The 21,139-nt window shown below is 39.9% G+C and overlaps 1 protein-coding gene across 1 annotated transcript; it reads left to right on the top strand.

Annotated features, from left to right (window-relative positions):
- Window positions 1-549: 549 nt before the first annotated feature.
- Window positions 550-21,097, top strand: LOC103388722 (dual specificity tyrosine-phosphorylation-regulated kinase 1B-like). The gene is made up of 13 exons (XM_008323849.3): window positions 550-3,555; window positions 12,118-12,284; window positions 14,453-14,572; window positions 14,837-15,025; window positions 15,171-15,318; window positions 15,875-16,024; window positions 16,379-16,515; window positions 16,730-16,876; window positions 16,957-17,097; window positions 17,358-17,478; window positions 17,782-17,964; window positions 18,153-18,256; window positions 19,440-21,097. The coding sequence occupies exons 1-13, from the start codon at window positions 3,450-3,452 to the stop codon at window positions 19,953-19,955; spliced, it is 2,229 nt and encodes a 742-aa protein (XP_008322071.1). The 5' UTR covers window positions 550-3,449; the 3' UTR covers window positions 19,956-21,097.
- The last annotated feature ends 42 nt before the right edge of the window (window positions 21,098-21,139 follow it).

The following is a 21,139-nucleotide window of genomic DNA, read 5'->3' as shown; positions in this document are numbered from 1 at the left end:
TTTTTTTTATCATCAAAAAACATAAGTACAGTAGTGGTAATTCAAAAAAAAATGTAATTTTCCAAATGTTTAGGTCATTTTCTAAACTTGCCACATTTGCATGTATGCATAGGAACACGTCTGTTAATACGATTCTTAACCTTATTTGCAATTTCACATTATGAATAGGTATGAATTAGGATGTAAAAAGTAAGGACTTAATAACAAAAGATAGCTCAGGTGACACACATTTGGTCAGTGCAGCGACTTGTGTTTCAAGGGTGATTTTCCTTTAAGGGCCTGTCAGCTGCTGTGTATGACTGTGCTTCTGTGTGTTGGTGTGCTGAGCTGTTCCCGGGCAGCATTGTGCCTGATTTAGCCGGAATGCTCGGATAGCAACAGTAACAACTTTTAGCTTTGGCTGCTTTTGTGAGGAGAAGTCACACCATCTCAGCTGTGGAGAGTCACTCAGTGACCGTGTGCTCACACAAGCCTTTTGGCCCCTCCCCCGCCCTCGCTCCCCGGGCTGCACCTCCTCCTCCCCCTTTCCTATTTCTACCTGACATCTTCAAACTATTTCCGCGTCATTCCTGCCTCGCGCCGTTTGAAGAGACAGTGGGAAACCAAAGCCTGTAGCCCCACCCACAGCCCCTGTTGCTAGCCAATTGCGGCCTCAGTCTGGATTTGGTGCAGCCAATTGCGTTGGAGCTGCCACGGCGTCGGGTAGCAACAGAGGCTGTTGAAGGTGCGTGTACCCGAGAGCACAGAGAAGTTGAAATGTTTTCAAAGACTGAAGGAACAAAATGAGCTCGTGTGAGAGAACTGTTTAGTAGTAGGAAGGACGTGCAGCTGTCCACTAGTCACATAGAGGTTATATTCATAAAGACAACGTTTTAAACTCCCAATTTTACTTGACCTATTTAATAATGGAGAAATCAAATTCACATAGAATGATAGTCCGAATTTCCTTAATCCGTTCTTGGTGACACCATTATACTACTCATTCATTTGAGGATAACAAAAGCGAAGGGTCAGTTTTTTAGGTAAAGCAAGTAATTTGAACCCCTCAAGGAGTGGGATTATTTATGTTTTAGGGCATCGTTAAAGGTGAAGTGTAAAGTCATATCTGATTAAACCAACTTATAATGGCCTATGTATACGTGTATATAAAGTCCAGTATATATATCCTGCCGTTACTATAAATGGACAGGACCGGAGAGGTCTGCTTGGAACAGTCTACTACGATCAGAGGGAAGGATGTTGTCCCTCTAACTTGCTCTGGATGTTGACAACAGTGGACGGAAATCTACTGTTATCCGAGAAGTTGCGTGTTGTGAAATAACCTGACGTGTTGTGTCGCTAATGTTAACTGATGACCCGCCAGTGTCCGCACAGTGGCTTTTTCACTTGTGTGACGAGGCTGCGCCAGACACAGCAGCGCCGCCTCCCCCTGTCACGTCGACATGGTACAGTCCGCTATGGCAGGGTGGGGGAGCTGTGTGGGAGAGCGAGCACAGATTCCGTTCAACGGAGAAGCGCTGAAAGAGAAACGGGCGAGAAACCTAAGTGTACGTCGCCCCCGGTGAAGGTTTCCACCATGAAGGAATAAAAACACACAAAGCTTGTATTAAAAGCAAAAAGGACGTGAGTTGAGCGGAAAGAGAGCCGAAGTAGGCGGAAGAAGAAGCCCGTCAAGAAGCGACCGGAGGCGTATGACAGCAAAGCTCAGGAAACTCCGCTGGATTTGCTCCATGTAAACTTAAGTTTGACGCGACTTTCAAGTTTTCGGTCCTTGTAGGCACCGTTGCTCGTGGTTTTAATTCGGTGTCATTACCTCGGAGGCTGACTCCTTCCTGGATCGTGTTGCTGTGGTAAACGGTGGTGTTGGGAGTGTGGAAGCAGTTCTATATAAATACAGGCCGTCAGCGACCTGACATGCCTCACTCCTTAACACGCGGAAACGTCTGGCTCTTAAGGGCCAGGTCCTGGATCTAAACTTTCTAATTCTGTTTTTTTGTTACCACCACTCACTCGATGACAAAAGGAGTGTGGTGAAGTGCAAAAGCGAACTTTAACATTTCCGTTGGACCAGTGCGTGGATGTGTGCTCTGAGGAACTTGGTCTGGAACTACATGTCCGTGTGAAATCAATACGTTTGAGTGGACGGCTTTGTTTACACCTGTTTGTTATCACATAGACGATCAGTGCAGTGTACGAGGATTACTTTGTTTCCTATTATTTAAAAGAAGGTAGGTCAAGGGGATCTGAGTGACCCTGGCGGCTCTGTGGCTCTGTGGAATAGTGGCAGCCTGGACTCTGTGACATTGCCATTGCTGGACAGTGTGTGTCACTGGATTAATCTGAGTGTTAGCATCACTCTTCACCCCTCCATTCTGTCCAGTGACCAGTCCCCCACCCTTACCGAAAGCGACCAGTAATTGGAGTTATTTTTAGCGTAAGGGATGGGGTAAAAGCGGGCAGCTGGAAACCCAATTCCCCTCCACCTCTTCTATTTTACCCCTTCTGTCACACTACCTTCTTCAACCCACCTGACAGCATGCTGGGTGAACATGGTTAGGGCAAACTAACTCCTAATGTGCTTTGCAAGTAGGCTGGAAGAATATTAAAAGATGAACTAATTCTGCAGAACAAACGGATCTGTTGGAACCAAACTGAATTTGGATTTTTGTGGAAGTTGGAATACAAACTGTTTTGGTCCATGGAAAATGACTCTGCTAGCCATGTAAACTGTTCTTGAACACTACTTTAAAAATGGCTGAAGGAAAACTAGCTCCCCATGTTTGCTTGGTCCTTCCTGGAATTAATTGAATATATAAGAAGCAAGAAAACGTTTTTTTCTTTACTCTTAGACATTTAGGTCAGAATCCGAAATAAGATTAGCCTCTAATAAACGATGTGTTAGAGAAGACACCTTTCTTTGACTACCTAAAGCATTGGTCACCAGCGATCTGGAGTGGCACAATCCTCCAGCACACAGAAAGAATGCATGAAACTGCCGAAACCAATATTAATGAAAGCTAACCTGACTAACCAAATATCCTATTTACTCCCACTCCCAATGCCCATAGAGGAACAGAGTTTATATGTAGATTGAGAGATTATATCTTTAGTTTAACTTCACAAAAGACAGAGAACGCATCCTTTATATTTTTACTTCAGAGAGACAAGCTGCCTGTACACCAGTTGGTTGCCTTAGAAACCACAGTCACAAAAAAAATTCTTACAATAGAAAATAAGCCAGAGAAGACGGTGCCTTTTGATTGGTTGGTTGGTTTCCCACCATTTCAAGCTTCGTTGATTAAGTTGGATGTAAACTGTTGAAGTGAACTCTGGGATTGAAAACACGCCTAATGACAGTTACCTGACCCCGTCACAAGCTCCGCCCACCTGTCAGAGTGTTGTGAGTGACAGTATTTTCTTCTGGGATTGAACAATTGCCAAGCATTTCCATGGTGATCACATCATCCTCTTCTGTGGAGGACAAAACTGTGGCCTCCTGCAGGATGGTCCAGTCGGAACCCTGGATCTCCTCTGCCCTGCTTCGAAAGAACAAGAGTCAGTACACACACACACACACTCGCACAAACACACACTAGCCTGTACTTAGAACTGTATTATCAAGTGACTTTCTTATCATGAAACCAGTTGTGTGTAAATCTTTTGTCATGGTAGTCGGTGGTTTTTCTTTTATCATTTGTGAGTTTGCCTGTATGGAATGGTTGTCTATTTCACAAATTACAATTGTACACACAATAGTAATTACTACATAACTTTACACACATAATACATTTAACCTAGGTTTATGAGTTATAAAATACAGAAAACCTTTTGTGACACAAAGAAAAACATGTTTGTTTTGAAGGACATGATGGATCCTACTACTGGGCTACATTGTTTGAGTTGACAGATGTTTGGATTTTTGACAGGTTACAGGACATAAATCTGTTTGTTTTTTCCAGAGTCAGCTTCAAATTTGAACGCATATTGTTGCCCCTTCTCTCTCCAACACGTTAGAATATTACAGCAATGAACTTAACTTATTATTAATTATGATCTAAAATAGTACATAGATATAGAGGCTTATGTGATTGATGTTGTGTTCCAGTTAGTATATTTGTGAGATTCAGTGCAAAAGGTCATCTTTGTTTAACATATAACAAAAACCTTTGGTTATTTTTAGCTGTCCTTTCATTTTTTATGTTCTACACTAATATTTCAAGCCTTTAGTTGTGTACAAGACACATCAAAAGACTTATACAGGAAAATTGAATTATTCATTCATCTTCTATCACTTAGAGGTCAAAATACATCACAGATAGTAGGCATGTCCATCACATGACCACATATAGAGATAGAATTGTGAGGGGAAGCTAGAGAAAACACATGCACACCTAGGGAGAACATGCAATGCTATACTAGATAACCAGTAGATACTTAATGGGTTCACTTGTGACTGGTGACCTTCTTTCTAAAAGGCAAGAGGACCAACCACCGTCCAACAACATGCACATTTTTAACAATTGCAAAAAATTCGGCATATAACCCAAGATGTATATAAACATAACTTCACTTAAACCTGATAAAAAACATAATATTGATGGCAGACTAAATACACATATGTGGATTTTTTGAAGTGAACCGTATATGTTGGAATACAGGATCGTAGATTAATGTACTTGTGATAAAACATAATATAATAAATACAGGGTTTGATTATAGAAGCAATACTACTTTATGGCGACTACTGTACAGGAATACTTGACTTTGTGGATTCCCCGTAGTCCCTCAGAGGGATCCCTCATGACTGGGCTCTGTTTTAACATCCAGCTGGGAATTAAATTTGAGCCCTGACATTTTGCAGCTTGCTTGTTCAGCTTTCTCAACCTGCACAAGGACTCTTGTTCTCTATTTCCCCCATTGTTTAGGTGTTATTTTTATGTTCCTTTTCGTGTGAACTTTGTTGAAACAAACTGTTGGTCATATTACATATCACAGCTATATTTCAATGGTGGTTAAAGAATCTTTTATAACCCTTATTGAATGAGACCTTTATCTATCATTTCTATTTTTAACTAAGTGGGTGGTACCCTGTAGGCAGTGGTAATGCTCCATCGTAAATAATGTAGAAATGCCTTTACAATTTTGATTTCAGAATATTTCAACTCATAAATGTACTGCCCCGTAATTTACGTCATCTTCCCAACCTTACAATGCTTATTTTTTTTGTCTACATGTGACAGGGAATATAAACGAAAAACAGCTCATATTACAATTGTTTGTTCATCTTGGTTACTGATTGAGAACTAAACAGCATACAGTTAACAATGAAGCAGTTTAGTCTTTTTTGTTTGAGAATGAATCCAATTTCAAAAACTTTCTACTTTAATGTCTAATAGCGAACTTTTGGAACTAGTGATTTTTTTAATGTTTCATTATTAGTTTTCTTCAGTGCCTCCACCTTCATTGGTTCACCTGAAGCAGTTATCTTGGTTTGGATGTTTATTTTTTTTTTTACCTCTTAATGTTGTGAGAGTTCTTTTTCACGATACATTCTATAAGCTGCATATCCTAGCAAAAACGTGTCAAATGCATCTAAGCTGGGTGAATATACTCACCATTAAATCTTCTCAATGTTAAACTGCCCTATGAACCACAAGGAACATTTTAGCATTTTCTTCATTTAAGTATATATCTAGTTTTTCGGTAGGATCTTTACATAGTATTACACCTAGAAGCAGGTATGACCTTTTCCAAGGCACTGTGGATATCAATGAAACAATACTGCACCTGTCCAAAGGTCAAAATTCTTTTTAGTTAATCTAGTGACTAAATGTATTCATTCAGTCACTACATGTAAGGCAGATTTTACTCTAATAATCAATTTTTTGAATATTTAGGAACTTTTTACCCTTGTTGTATATAAAAAAACCTTATAGAAATAGTAATAGTTATAGAAAAAAATCTAATAATGCTTCTGTTGCACATGTGGTATTTAGTTTGCCTTAAAGCACCTCTGGTTTATCAACGGCCATAATTCTGTTCTTGGCAAGATTAGTTATTACTTTTGGAATTGTCTGTATATATTTGCTTTGTGGCACAGCTATCAATAAGAATGTTTTCTTCACTAGTTGTCACCCAGTGATAGCTTCCCTATAGAACATTTTGACCTCTACTTTCACACAAAGGTCCTTGACCTGTCCTCAATTAACAAGATGATTTATTTAATACTTTATCTGGGTCACATCTGCTGAGTTCTTTACATCATTGCCTGGATGGATATTTATACATTCACTCTAACACAGAAGTCTAGGTCATTTAATCACAGCTCATCCTATGGCATTAAAGTTATATTATGTCACCCATAGCAACAGGCTGTAACTCATTTGCATGTTTGGTTCTAAAATATCTTTATTTTAAGGAGTTCCATAAAAGTTGTTCTTTACATTCGTTTTTTTACTCTAGATTACAGAAGCATCATCTGCTAATGGTGTAAAGTTACACTTTAAGGTAAAGTCTTTATGAAGGGGAGACCACTCTTTGTGTAAGTTCAGAAAAGCTGTTTCTTGTGAAATTTAAACTATCTATTCTAAAAATGTATTAATTTGCTGGATAAGAGAATTGCAGTCATGGTGCACCAGTAGATTAAAGGGTAAGAATAGTTTCATGGATGAGAATAGTTTGATATGGTACCAGTAAGAAAACTCTTATTGGTCCAAAAAGTTTTTTCTGTTGTTATTGTTTGAATTTGATATGACACCTAATCGGTTGTAGGCACCAGGTTGAGTAAGGCTCTGTAAACATGGCTGGTCACGTGGCTAAACTTTTGCACACCAACATAAAGACAATTAAATGTCTCATCTTCTCTTAAAAAAGGCAGGATATTTTTCTTAGTTCCACAAAATTAAAATCCATTCTAATTGAAGTTATCAGTCATTGTGACTGATAGTTACATATGGGATTCTTCTATAATATCATTCTATTAACATGTTTCCTGTATCAGATTGTACACCTGTTGTTTAAACCACAGTATTTTAAACCTAAACCTAAAACAAAATATTTTGAAAAGCAAGGCACCGCTTAGAAATAAGGATTAGGAACTGTACTAAGGCCAAGGCTTGTAAGCACTAGTGAGTCATTGATAAATAAATTGTCTTCTTTCTTCTTTCATCAACACAGTGACATGTCTCTTAGTATAGTTCAACATGCTTTCATTTACCTTGCTGCTTCAGCGTGTCAATTGGTGATGGCCTGGATTTTGGTTAAACTGCAATATGGTGTTGTTGCCAGAAGAGGTTATAATTATATGGTGTGAAAATTATAATTTTCACACTATTTTCAACCAAGCAGCCTAATAGTTTCAGCAAGTTGTGGTGGCTCATTCTGATGTATAACTTGAAGTAGAAGACACACCTCATCAATAACTGTTGACCAGTTGTTGATGCATCCATAGTGGTGCAGTGAAGAAATATATTTGTTTACCCCTCCTTTAGTCTATCATAATCACTTTGTTCTAGTTTGACTTTTAACTAACATTTATTTAAGTCTAGCTAAGTCAGGGGGGTGTATGTGCTAAAGTAGCTTAGCTGGTCCAAATATTAGAGGTTAACTATATATATTTATGTAGTTGAAAGACTTCAAAAACATGTTGTCTATATTTTACAAGAGAAGATGGCCTGTTGACTCTCAATTATTTATTTTAAGGGCATTTGACTTCACCGATGTCTTCTTTAGCAAAATGCTGAATTACTTAAACTTTTGTATAGAATAATATTTATGATTCATAGGACGTGAGGCTAAAGGTTACATTTGTTACACCTAATAACATGTTCTGTTGCCTAATTAATCGATTAGTGTGCATGAATGTGTGCTAGCAGTAATGTTGCTGTTTAGGCTAAATACAGTTTGAGGTCTGTCCGGCTGCATTTAGACAGATTACACAAGCATTATTTTCTGAAGCAGTATATATGACATAACAGGTGATTTAGGCATGTGACACCTGGCAGTGATACTCTTGACACATGGTATTACTAGAACAAATGATGGGGTAAAAATCACTTTCAATGTCATTGGAGTGACTCATTTTCAGCATCTGCTTTGAAATGTTGTAGGGTTTTTGTTACTAAGTTTATGACTCACTTCAAGTATGCTTTAGACTTACTGAAGTATTTACCAGGTGATGCAGCACAGGACTAGTTGTTCTCTTCTCCTACCACTGAACAAAAGGATTGAGTTCTCAAGGAGATATAGGACACCAAGTGTTTGAAAATGGCCTAATTTCAGAGAAAAGTATGCTAGTTTTATTTTGGCAACCACATGAAAATGGTCTTCGGTTTAAATGTATTAAAGCAGTCACAGCAGCATATTATATGTTTAACAGTTCTACATAACCATTCTCAGCTAATGCCTAGCATGTTTTAACCATACACCACAAGTCCTTTCACTGTGATAAAAGAAAACTACACATTCTTCCTAGGTGGTCAAATTCAACCGCATTTTCAAAAAATCCAAAAATGTTTTGTTCAAGAATTCTAAAATAGTTAGAGGAAACTACCTTGATGCCTGTACACAAGAGTTTTTATGTGTGAAAGGCCATTCTTTTTCAACTATTGTTTAATTATGGCAATATTTTTTTCTTTATGTTTCGGTGACCCACTTGTTTAGGCAATTGTTGTACTCCTGTACTCCAATTTTATACACAATGTCTTGGGCTGATTGGAACCCGTGTGAGGCCACTGGTATACAGATTTGTGTTTTAAAGCTAGTGGTACAGACTTTTTAATGGCTCTGTTGCGCAACTGTGGGTTCACTTGTTTTGAATCTGGCTGTTTCACTGTTGCCTTTCATCATATAGTAGCTAGTTGGGAGTTGGTAGTGTTTGTGATGTGTTGTTTGTGTCTTCCTGTGCTTCCTTAGAATGACTTGTCTTTGTTGCCCGAAAAAGTGTTACATCATTGCTCATCAACAGAACAATGATGGAATGATGAAACCGTTGGCATCAAAGAAAAAATAGTTACTGAACACTAGAAAGGAAGAACAGAGTGATACACGGACGATGGATGGATGAACAGAAGCATATTTAGACATAAAGGGGTGTTTGAGAAAGGATGATGAAGAAAAGGGGAGGAGGACATGGCTGGTAGGGTGGGTTGGGTTGCTAGGGGAGAGTATGTCAGACTGCTGCTGAGAGCCAGGCCTGTTATTGGAAGGTACTTACTTAGCAGGAGCGAGGCGGAAGAGGAGAGAGAGAAGTAGCTAATGAGTATTGTAGGGTGGTTGCTGAGACAGCACAGGGTTTATTTATAGAGTGCTGGCCAGCCAGCCCTTAGATACCAACAGCGAATCAGCTGACAGAGAAAGAGGGGGCCCCGGCCAATGGCAGAGCAAGGAGGGGGGATGCCAGATTGAGGAAGTGCTGTGAGTGCCTCTCAGTCTCTTAAAGAGACGGTGCAGATTTCTCAGTACTAGGCAGATATTCTCCCTCTCTAGCAGTGTCATGTCTGAAAGCAGGCCAGGGCCCATAGCACCATAACAGTCCTACTGACATTGATTGGATTACCTTCTCTTCCTCATCGCACAGCAATACAAAGTGAAAACGTGGATGAATGCAAAATTTAAAAACGGAGCCTATTTAGCCTCAGTCTCATATTCATTTATAATGTCCAATCCTTTGGACTAAGTTGAAGTGTTTTAGAGATGGTGAAAAACCTGTGATTACGTACATCTTCACTCAGTGTCTGCTCTAAATTATGGTGAAGTGGTTTAAAAATAGACCCAACTTTGCACCTCTCTTGCTTTGATGGCTATAGAGAAACTATAGTACCCAGTGGAAGGGCTTCTGCATTATCAGATGGGGGTTTGTCTGCCAATGTGAATCTGTGCTAGTCAGTATAATGGTGCACTCTAGTCTTCTTTCACTGCTTCAGCCTGAAAGTGCTCGTCCTGGTTGGTTTCAGGGAAAAATCTTCTGATTCTGTTAACTGATGGACTGAAAATTTTTTTTTGCGGTAATTAAATAACTATAATAATTAAGTAACTAAATAGAAAACAAACTGAAAATTAATTTTTGTATGTATACTATTCATACATTTTTCAAATCCATTTTTTTTAACTGCTGTCTCCTCTTATATGTACTTTTACAGCAGAGAAACTCCATTGTGCTGTTACTTCACATTCAAAGCTTTTATTTTGTTCATTAATTGGCAAAACCTACTTATTCCTAATATGAATGTAGCTGTTGTCCGTGTTAAGGCTCTGGAATATATACTTTGTGGCTGAGCAAGAAAGTGCAGTTTGGTGGTGTATGGTTGTTGTTGTTGCAGATGATGAGTATTACTGGAAAAACCAATATTGGCCACACTAAATAAAAGTACATATAAATTCTAGCCAGTGCATGTAGTCATATTATACTATATTAAATATTTTCAGTAAAAGGTTATTCTTGTCTTGTATATTTATTATTAATATTGTAGGAGTTCTCATTCTTTTGCAAGCTCTTCCAGCAGTTTTTGATCACACCTGCTGCATGATCAGGAGTAGCTTTTGAACTTGCTTCATGAAAGACTGCATCAACTCGCACATGTTCCTAGTATACCTCATTCCACATGTTCTCTAGCAGCTCAAGTTCCTATTGCAAACTCCTTCATGTGGATGTTCCATTTGTAAATGTATGTTACTGCTTTTGGCTAGTTTTCCTGCTGTAGCCTCCACTGATATTTAGCTGTGTTTTCACTGTCAGGCCCAGAGATGTAAATATATGGTGCTTTCAGTTTTTTATTTTTAGTCAGCGTTGTGGATGTGTGTTTCATATGTGTTTGTGATGTTTCAGAATAACCTTGGAGAAGAAGGTTGTTCTCAAGGACTCCTCTGTGTTTTATCTTTCTTTATGTGAAGTTCATGTGATCGCATCAAAACTTTTTATTTGTTACTCTGAGATTCCCTTAATCACACAGATTACTTTTTATCTATGTGGTTTTGTGTGTTTGATGACAAACACCTCTTGTACAAGAACATTTTATTACATTTCTTTTACTCGAATATACAATTGTTGAGCCTAAGGCTACATTAACGTCACATTTTCCCCAGTAAAAGGAAACTGTCAATTCTGAGAGCTTCAATTCACAGCTGGTTGAACTTGTCTTTTCCCTGAAACAAGTCTTCTCAGAAAATCTTAAGATTAATATCTAGTATGGGCGTTTCCTGAGATATTTTTGGGCTTCACATGTTATCAAAAGCTGTGTATGTGTTTTCTTATCTGCAGGATAAAACTGTCAGATTTATAAACCCTGCTCATGCTCTATGTTTTTGTGTCCATTATGGTTTACTTGGCTTGTTATCAGCCCAAGATTGCACTCGATGGTGCACATTTAACTGGTGTACATTGTCATCAGTGGTAGACCTGGTCCTAGTAGAGTTAATCTTGTGTAAACTTGCTTCCAGGCAGAAAAAAGGTCAGAATCGGCCTTGTGCTTTGAATCAGTACTTTTTTTCAGTTTAGCCACTAAGTCAATGTGTGGCAAATTCTTACAAACTTGAACTGGCTTTGTCAGAGTTTGCCTGAGGTTGCTAATGGTAATCCTTGACCAGATGATGCTTGTTTTTAGCCCGGCGGTAAACATACTGTAGGAGGTCCAGTCATTAACAAGTGTCTGTTCTAGAATATTTAACAGAGAATCACAGCTTTGTAATCCAACAGGTCGAGTATTGGGGGTTAAGGCACAAGGTAATATCTGAAATAGCCTTTCAAACTCTCATTGTAAAGACTTTTGTGACAGATATTACCACTTGTTATTAAACATAAACCAAACACCATGTGTGATTTAACTTGAAGTACCAATGAGACATGTATCGGGTGTGTAACGATTCCCTGATGCTTCTCCTATATGAATTTTGGGCAGTGACAAAGATTTGCACTGTATACCTTTTGTGGTTAAATCTGTGCCATACAGATGCTCGATGGCATAGGCAATAACTAGGGACAGTGATGTGATAGATGTGTGTTTTCTGATCTGCTTTGCAACAAAAGCGGTAATGCAGTACCAAAAAAGGGGGCGCTGGGGGTAATGTATTAAAATGTTGGAGATTCCCCCTCTGATCATCTCTCTCTTCCCCTGTTCTCAGGTGTAAGCAGCTCAGGATGTCCGCCCACCTCCTCCTCCTCCTCCTCCTCCTCCTCCTCCTCCTCCACTGCCCAGGGCTTCTCCCTCGCTGAGCCAGCCATGACCAGCCAGCACACACATACACACCCCAACTTCAGCTCCATCCACTCCATGGCCGAGCAGCAGCAGGTATGGCACAGGCACCTATCGGCCTACCATTTATAGCTTTGAAACTGGAACTTATAAATTACACACCAATGTCACCTGTTGATGGAAAGAATGTTTAAGACGGAGAACGCCCTTTAACCTTCATGCTCTCAAAAAAAGTAAATCCTTATTTGTATCCTAACTTCAAGCTTAACACGTGGCCATTTCTTAACCGACAGTGTTTTTTGTTTTTTATAATTTATAATAATATTGACAAACGTCATGCATTCTCTTGATTGAAGTAGCATAAAGTCAACACCAAAACCTCCACCAAGTAAATCCAGTTCTGCAGTAAAGACAAAGCCTCTAAACTTTACTCTGTCCACGAAAAGTTATTGCACACTTAACCTTCTTCTCATCAATCGTGGAAGGTTCGGTGAATAATGGATAAAAACAATCTTTATCCAGGCTCTTGCCAAAGTTAAGTATCTCTAAATGAACCAGTGGTCCACAAAGCTGAAGATCAAAGTGAGAAAAGTTGACTGAAGTCTACTATGGTGGTGTTTTATGACTTTTGGCATCTGTAATAGTGCTTTACTGCTTCCTTTTAGCCTTAACCTTTGAACTGGTTTTATGCTCTTTTCAGCTAGAGTTGAGCAACCCACTGGAGTTGTGTGTGCTAGACTCTTACTGAACATGTAACTAAGGGTATGCTCTCAAGTAGTACATCACAAATGGTGTGGTTAATCAGATGGTGTTCCTCAAAGACAATTATCTGTTTTAGTAGAGAGGATACTTTCAACTTTGCACTTAAAGAATAAGACAAGAAGCCCTTCTAGGATTCTAGGAACATACCGATGTGCATCACTGAGAACCCTTAAACTTCCTAACTTTCTTACTCACTAAAAGATTAAGATGTATCTTTTCAGTCTTCACAAAACCTTGTGAACATGGGCTAATGATAAGTTGAGCAGACCCAAGGTAACCTTTGCAATGTAGATGTATAAAAGCGTGACTTAGGCCTGATGCTGAGTTCATCCAGCAAAGAGCAGACAGAACAAAGGAGTTAAATCAAGAACAGTTTTCTTTTCTTTAAGCTGAAGGGAACAAAGAGATCACTTATATCTCTTAAAACTCTCCACAGTTGATGGAACCTCAATCTGAACACACAGAGCCACATTCAAGCTCTGTAAGTTGAGTATAGAATAGCTGTTGGCTCCCAACAAAGTTGCACCTTATTACCTCTTATATCTGTGGTACATAGCCTGTGAAAAACAAACAGCCCATCCACTGTTTGTGTTTGTCCTACATCAGTTGCCTCAGATGCAGCAAACTCAAGCTTAATGAAAGGATGAGGCCGCTGCTGCTGCAGCCCCATCATACCAGTGCAGCAGATCGAGATAAAATTGACAAAACACTGCAAAGTGTAATGGAAAAGTAGAGTTTGTGTCTACTCACTAAAGATGGCCATCAGCTGCCAACAACTGAGATCACAAGTCAGCATCTTCACTGCAACCATGGCCAGACTTCAATCAGTCTCCAAATCCTTAAAAACCTCTGTGACATGCAGCACATAACTGTCAGGCAGCAGTTAACGAGAGGAGGTACAGAAGAGAAAGAAAATACCTTTAGTTGGTGCTATCATGTGACAAAACACTTGATGGAAAGTAGATCATCAGATTCCAGATACAGAATGGCCTCAATGAAAGGCTCCAGCTGCATTTGAAAAGGGAAAGACTCCACCAGAGGGTGGCAGTAAGGAAACAAAAAGATGTCAATAATAAGATGTCGTATAAATCCACGACGAAGAAAAAATCTGTGACAACTACATGTGAAAACCTAAATTTTAATAAAACGCGATGCCAGAGACATGTTAGCAACAAACATCAGGGGTGAAGTGGATTCTAATAAAAGCCTTGAATTGATGCCTTTCATGTCATTGTTGAGTCAGTCTTTTGCTGTTGATTAAGGTAAAACATTGTTTATCTGATCAGTATTCACCTTTGCAAACACTTCTTCAAAGTGAGGTAATAGCATGTTGTCACTCTCGTAAATAATTTAATTTAAAACAAAGTATGCGTTTTTGGTTGTTCTGAAAGCATTTTTTAATTCCTTGAGTTAAACTGGTCACCACAACTGACATTGTTTCCAGGTTAGGCATAAAAAAATGATTTAACCATTAACTGAAAAATATTTTCCCTTCTCTGTAGGTGCTGTCTGATATGACCATACTCCAGCGGAGGATCCCCCCTAGTTTCAGAGACCCTGCCAGTGCCCCATTGAGGAAACTCTCTGTTGACCTCATCAAAACCTACAAGCCTCCTAATGAGGTAACACGCACACACGCACACACACACACACTCACACTCACTTGGCCAGTTGTTGGTAAACATGACTTAAAGCACAAGAAAAAATGTTATCAACCTGGAATCAACGGTGAACTGACAATAAGCTGCAGTTGGTGAACTTTTACCTGATAGTCTGGCTGTCAATGAGTTGCAGTTTAGAGCCAGTCTAAACTTCATGGAATAAATGTATTTCTACTATTCAAATAAACTGTTATATTGTTAACTTGCTGATCTTTTTTTGCTCAGGTGTACTATACTAAGAAGAAGCGGCGGGCCCAGCAGGTCCCACCAGAGGACAGCAGCACCAAGAAGGAGAGGAAAGTCTACAACGACGGTTATGATGACGACAACTACGACTATATTGTGAAAAATGGAGAGAAGTGGCTGGACCGCTATGAGATAGACTCACTGATTGGGAAGGGCTCTTTTGGACAGGTGAAGTCAACAAAGTCTCCAAAAGAGTAAATTGAGGCATTGAGGCTGTGCCTTAAGCAAATATGTGGGAAAATAAGCCTGATGGCATGTTGCATAAAGTAGAAGACAAGCAAATTCATGACACACTCTTGTTGTCCATCTACAGGTGGTCAAGGCCTACGACCACCATGAGCAGGAGTGGGTTGCCATAAAAATCATCAAGAACAAAAAGGCATTTCTAAACCAGGCACAGATTGAACTACGTCTGCTGGAGCTCATGAACAAGCATGACACTGAAATGAAATATTACATAGGTAAGATGAACTGGGATGACATGCAGCTCCATTAACGTCACACATTTTCATCACACAAGGTTTTTTAGGGAATGTAATGTGAAATGATATTCAGGGTTGACAGATATTCTGCAGTGTCTTCATTCATTCAAATTATTCATTAAGGTAGTTGAAGGGCAGAAAACCATATGTTGTTATGTTGTTTCAAAGATGTCAATTCTAAATATGCCTGACCGAAGAAGTGTCAGTGACATGAAGGCAACATGTTTTTAATTTAATGCTGCAAGTCTCGTTTCCTTCCTGTCATCAGCTGAGCCTGAGCTGAGATGTTGCTAAAAGCATTAGAAAAAACCGGCAAAGGTTCGCAGTGAGATGTTTCGCATTCTGCTTTGAAAAGTTTAGACATGATCCATGTGTTCAGGAGGAAGGAACACAAACACAAAAGAACAAGACAATACCCCTTGATGAACGGGCTTCTGTCGGCAACGAGCAAATTATGTCCAGGTCTTGTGGATTTCTCTGCCAGTGTTTATTTACCTCTCTCCCTAATTCTTTCTGTTTCTGTGTTTGTGTGTAGTCCACTTGAAGCGTCACTTTATGTTTAGAAACCACCTCTGTTTGGTGTTTGAGTTGCTGAGCTACAACCTCTACGATCTGTTGAGGAACACCAACTTCAGAGGAGTCTCCCTCAACCTCACCAGGAAATTTGCACAGCAGCTCTGTACAGGTAATAGTGGGGGGAAATATCTAGGCTATGATTTACAGATGTTGTCAAAGCCTGCCCCCATGTGGCAAAAGGATAAACTACAGCTTGAATACGTAAATACGTCAAAGCAAAAATTGCAGGTCAGATATGGAGCTGCAAGGGTTAAATGATAATTGAGTAATATGTTTGATGTCTGAATGTTTGAAATTAAAATATGTTTGAAATCTTCCCATTTATTTCCATAACATTGCACTGCTATTTACTGCTGTTTTTTAAATGCAGTATTATTCACACATTCCAGTCCAAGTCATTAGAAGAATGAACAAATAAAATAAAAATGGAAATTAAATTAAGAACGTGTTGTTTTGTTCACAGCGTTATTATTCCTGGCCACACCAGAGCTGTCAATCATCCACTGCGACCTGAAACCAGAGAACATCCTGCTGTGTAACCCCAAGAGATCTGCCATTAAGATAGTCGACTTTGGATCCTCCTGCCAGCTCGGACAGAGGGTGAGCACAACAATAACACCTACACACTGTTGTGAGATTTATATGTGTTGTTAAATGCCTCACTTGGTGTTTGAATGAGAACAAGTGCAGTATCTGTTTCAAAACATTCTTGACAGTTACATATACTTCTGCATTGAGTCCCTGTAGAGGATGCTAAGAATGCAGCTTAAAGCTTAGACAAATGAGCTAAGCTCCGATCTCCTTCTCTTCTCAGATCTATCAGTATATCCAGAGCAGGTTTTACCGCTCTCCAGAGGTTCTGTTGGGAATGCCATATGACCTGGCCATCGACATGTGGTCACTGGGCTGCATCTTGGTGGAGATGCACACAGGAGAGCCACTCTTTAGTGGCTCCAATGAGGTAAAACAAAGTTTGATTCACACGCTGAGGTTGTAGTCTGTAGCAACACAGACTTTAATCGACTGTATGTGTGTGTTCAGGTTGACCAGATGAATAAAATAGTAGAGGTTCTGGGAGTCCCTCCCAGCCACATGCTAGACGCAGCTCCTAAAGCCAGGAAGTATTTTGACAAGCTCTCTGACGGCCTGTGGACAGTAAAGAAGAACAAGGACATCAAGAAGGTATTAGTTCAGAGATTATGTTGTGTGTGCAGGTGTGTGTTGATGTTTGTGTAGCCTCCTGTCTACAGTGAGACCAGACATTGTGAAACAAAGAAAGTGTCACTAGGGGACTCCATTTCGATATTCTAACATTTTTATGTAGTGAGTGAAAAGCTCACCACAGACTCTGATCTGTTATATTATATGCACCACCTACTTATATATGTTGAGCCCATTGTACTTAAGGTATAAAATTTCTATTCATCACTTTGTTTTTGAAGGAGTATAAGCCCCCAGCTACGCGGCGTCTCCATGAAATTCTGGGTGTGGAGACTGGGGGCCCCGGGGGCCGAAGGGCAGGGGAGCCAGGACACGCTCCTTGTGACTACCTGAAGTTTAAAGGTAAACTAAATATTTGAGAAACTGCATTGCTGCCAATTTTACATTATATAAAAACTTATTTCCCACAGGGATGTAAAATGTTATGCTTAAGAAGTAGTGACATCTAATGGTGACAATAAAGATTGCATCAAAGAAGCTGATTTTCCACAGTGGCATTTCCAGGAAATAAAATAAGACACTTGCATGCAGTACAAACATGTTTTTATGTTGAACAAGTCTATGTTGAACTTTTCCAGTCATTTAAATGTCACAAAATACACATCATTGTCATTACCCTAACAATACCTTCTGTTCTATTTTCAGATCTTATCCTTCGCATGTTGGACTACGACCCTAAAAGCCGTATCACACCATTCTACGCCCTGCAGCACAATTTCTTCAAGAAGACGACAGATGAGGGAACCAACACCAGTTCATCGACATCCACCTCTCCTGCCATGGACCACTCACATTCAACCTCCACTACTAGCTCTGTATCTAGCTCTGGTAATGAAGAAAACAAATAATAATCATAAGAAATTCAACCTGCTGTACAACACACAACTACATGATGTCAGCTACACATTAGTCAGGCTGCTCAATACAAAATACCAGGCTTAAGTGGGTCATGTCCAGTTTTTCATGGATTTGATTATTTCTTATTTTGACTGAATGGAAAAACCTTTTGTTTTCAGGTGGCTCCAGTGGTTCTTCCAATGACAACCGCAACTACCGCTACAGTAACCGCTACTACAACTCTGCTGTTACACATTCAGACTATGAGATGACCAGCCCTCAGGTACAAACAGCGCAGCATCACCTTGGACACCTGGTTACTCAGCTGTCCCCTCAGTGAACACTCTGTATCTTAGACTTCAGACCTCCTCACACCAACAATGGCATCTTAAAATGCAAATTATTCATAGGATTTACATTGTAAGACACTTTCAAATTTGTGATGATATTTGCTTCATCAAAGGGTCGTTACCCTGTACTGTTCCACGTTTGATCTGTACCTTAGAAACATAATCTTTAAATTCAGTGTTTAATTTCACCCACAGATTCTGAGAGATAACCTTCTGTCTCAAACTGTGGTTGATAAGTGAAGCCCTGGATTAAAACTGGAAGTGCTTTACTAATTTTACAGTTTCTTATGAATGGAAGTTGATGGAAAAAAAACTGATCAGATTAATGATCACTTAACATTCCCCATTAGAAGTTTTTATGTTCTCCGTGTCCTTGTTTCTGGTCTTTCTCCAGTTGAACTTGATTTGAATAAAATTCCTATTAGGTTGACACACAATTTACAAATTTTACACACAAAGTATACAACTGCATGGATTTTAAACTAGAGATTGAGATGGTTCAATGTTTAGGAAATTATTTTATTTTATAAATCATGTAAGAACATTCTTACTTTTCCTCTAAGTTTTTTCTTCTTTCTTTTCATATTCTACTCTTAAGACACCAACTGGGCATTTCTGGTCCATTTCTGGGGCTTTACCTAACAGATAGTTGTGTTCACTTCTTTTGCTGTCCTTACGTGCTACTAAAAATATATATACTTCCATCTTGATAAAGGTTTTCTGATGCTGTAGTAAAAAAAAAATGGGATTCACATAATAGAACATTTTTAAAAAAGTTTATGAAGACCACACGCTTAAGTTGACAAAGTTTCCCAGTTTTGCACTTGCTCAAATTTAAAATTCAACAATTTCAAGATCAGAAACTGACATTGGACTTAATTCTGAGAGCATGTAAGGCCAGCAGAGTGCATAGTCTGTGCTTTCACTCCATTGTCTGTCTCATAACAGTAATCTTCCTTTTCATCATTGTTCTTTTTTGTCAGGAGTAAACCTGATTCACATTTTCAGGTGTGTTGACATGGATGCACCATTTCAACTTTTTTTTATTTTTTTTTTTACAGTCGAATGGCTGTAGTCTCACTTATGTCTTTTGTCTGAACCACTGACTAACACCAGGCTCCCTCCCAGCAGCAGATGAGGATGTGGCCGGGCAGTGATGGTGGAGGTGGGGGTCAGGACCCAGCATACACCCAGTTGCTGCTCCACAAGCCGGCTGCCACCCAGCAACACCAGCGCCACTTCCTGGACGCGGCCCACCATCCCCATCCAACTTACTCCCACCACGGAAACGGCGGGAGAGGCCTGCGGCAGGGCGGGCAGACGGGCATAGGTGGTGGGGGGGGCCAACAGGGATCCTCGCCCCAGATGAGTGACAGCATGGATGTGGGCGTGTCCCTAGGGCTGCACCACCTGGGGGCGGTGTCTTCCATGGAGGCCTCTCAGTTTGGCTCAGCCTCCTTGCCCCTCGCTTTGCCAATTGGACTGTCTGCCTTCCGGACTCGGACGGCCCCCACAGCCCCAGGGCAACAAGCCCCGACCCCTGAGGACTACTACCCTGCCTCCAACAACAATAACCCTGCTGCGGGTGGCAGAGGGAGGCCGGACTCAGATGAGGGGCCGGCCAACTCTTGATAAAACCTGAACCATGCCCTAAAGCCATACAATTTTAACTACAACTACTACAACTACACACATACAGCCGGAGTTCAGAGACACAGAGGTGAACTTTGTGCTGCAAAGAGACAGTTTGTACTGCATGAGAGGAGGAGGAGGAGGAAGGAGGAGGAGAATGCTGGGAAAACTCTCCTTTTATCCTGTTTTAGTTTGTTGTCTTTTGTTGCAACTGTAATTGGAAAGGAATGAATCGAAAAAAGTTTGTTTTTATTATTATTATTAATAATATTATTATTGTTGTTTAATATTTGATTTTCTTTTTTCTCTCTCGGGTTTGAGGAGTTGTGTGCTCTACTTGGTTGTTGTTGTTTAAGCCTGGAGAGGAGGAGGAGGTGAAGAGGAAAGAGAGAGAGAGAGGAGCCATGTTTTTCCATTTTTACGCCACATGGTGGCAGTAAATGGTCAGAGAGCACATTTCCATGTTCACACCGGTTAGATGTTAGTATATATGTAGGTTTTGGAGGAGAGCGGTCTTAGTGCCCACACATCGTTGTGTGTGTGTGTGTGTGTGTGTGTATATATATATATATGTATATATATATATATACATATATATATTAAGTGTGCATTAAGACTCTTTTGAAGAAAAGACAAGACCAACATACTGTTTCTGTGATTCAGGACCCTTTTCTCGGTGTTCAGTTTCTTCTTGACGTTTTCCTCCTTCTGTTGCTCCTCCTCGCCGTCTCCTGCTGGTTGTTACAAAGTTATGGAGAGAGTTGGGGGGGGGGGGGGGGGGGGGGGGTGGATGGAGGAGAAGGTGACGGGACACTGATGCTCATGGGGATCTCCTCCTCCTTGTCCTCTTTTCCTGTTTTCTCACATTTGTCCCCGCTCACTTCTTCATCTCCTCCTCCTCCTCCTGTTGAGTTTCTCCTCCAGACAGCTCCTCCTCTCTGTGCTGCTAATCACCATGACAACTGGTCCGGATTGCTGCTAAAGATCCAACACAGATCAATTAAAGAAATAAAAAGAAATAGAAACAGAAATAATGAAAAAAAAAACTTTTTAACCCTTCTGCTTAAGAGAAACGGATAAAGTAAGAACCACTGCATCTCAATGTATTTATTACTATTTAACAAGAAAAAACAAACTGAAAGTAACCCTTTTTTCTGCTCTTCTTTGTTTGGTTGCCTTCTTTC

The sequence above is a fragment of the Cynoglossus semilaevis genome, chromosome 13 (genome assembly GCF_000523025.1).
Source record: "Cynoglossus semilaevis isolate Cse_v1.0 chromosome 13, Cse_v1.0, whole genome shotgun sequence".
NCBI classification, from domain to species: Eukaryota; Metazoa; Chordata; class Actinopteri; order Pleuronectiformes; family Cynoglossidae; genus Cynoglossus; species Cynoglossus semilaevis.
Note: the sequence above shows the minus strand (reverse complement) of the source record. Positions and strands in the feature narration are given on the sequence as shown.

Coding starts and splice junctions, on each gene's coding strand:
- LOC103388722 (XM_008323849.3), top strand. CDS start 3,450: ATGGTGATCACATCATCCTCTTCTGTGGAGGACAAAACTGTGGCCTCC. Junction 3,556..12,117: donor CCTGCTTCGAAAGAACAAGA/GTCAGTACACAC, acceptor CCCTGTTCTCAG/GTGTAAGCAGCTCAGGATGT. Junction 15,026..15,170: donor GGAAGGGCTCTTTTGGACAG/GTGAAGTCAACA, acceptor GTCCATCTACAG/GTGGTCAAGGCCTACGACCA.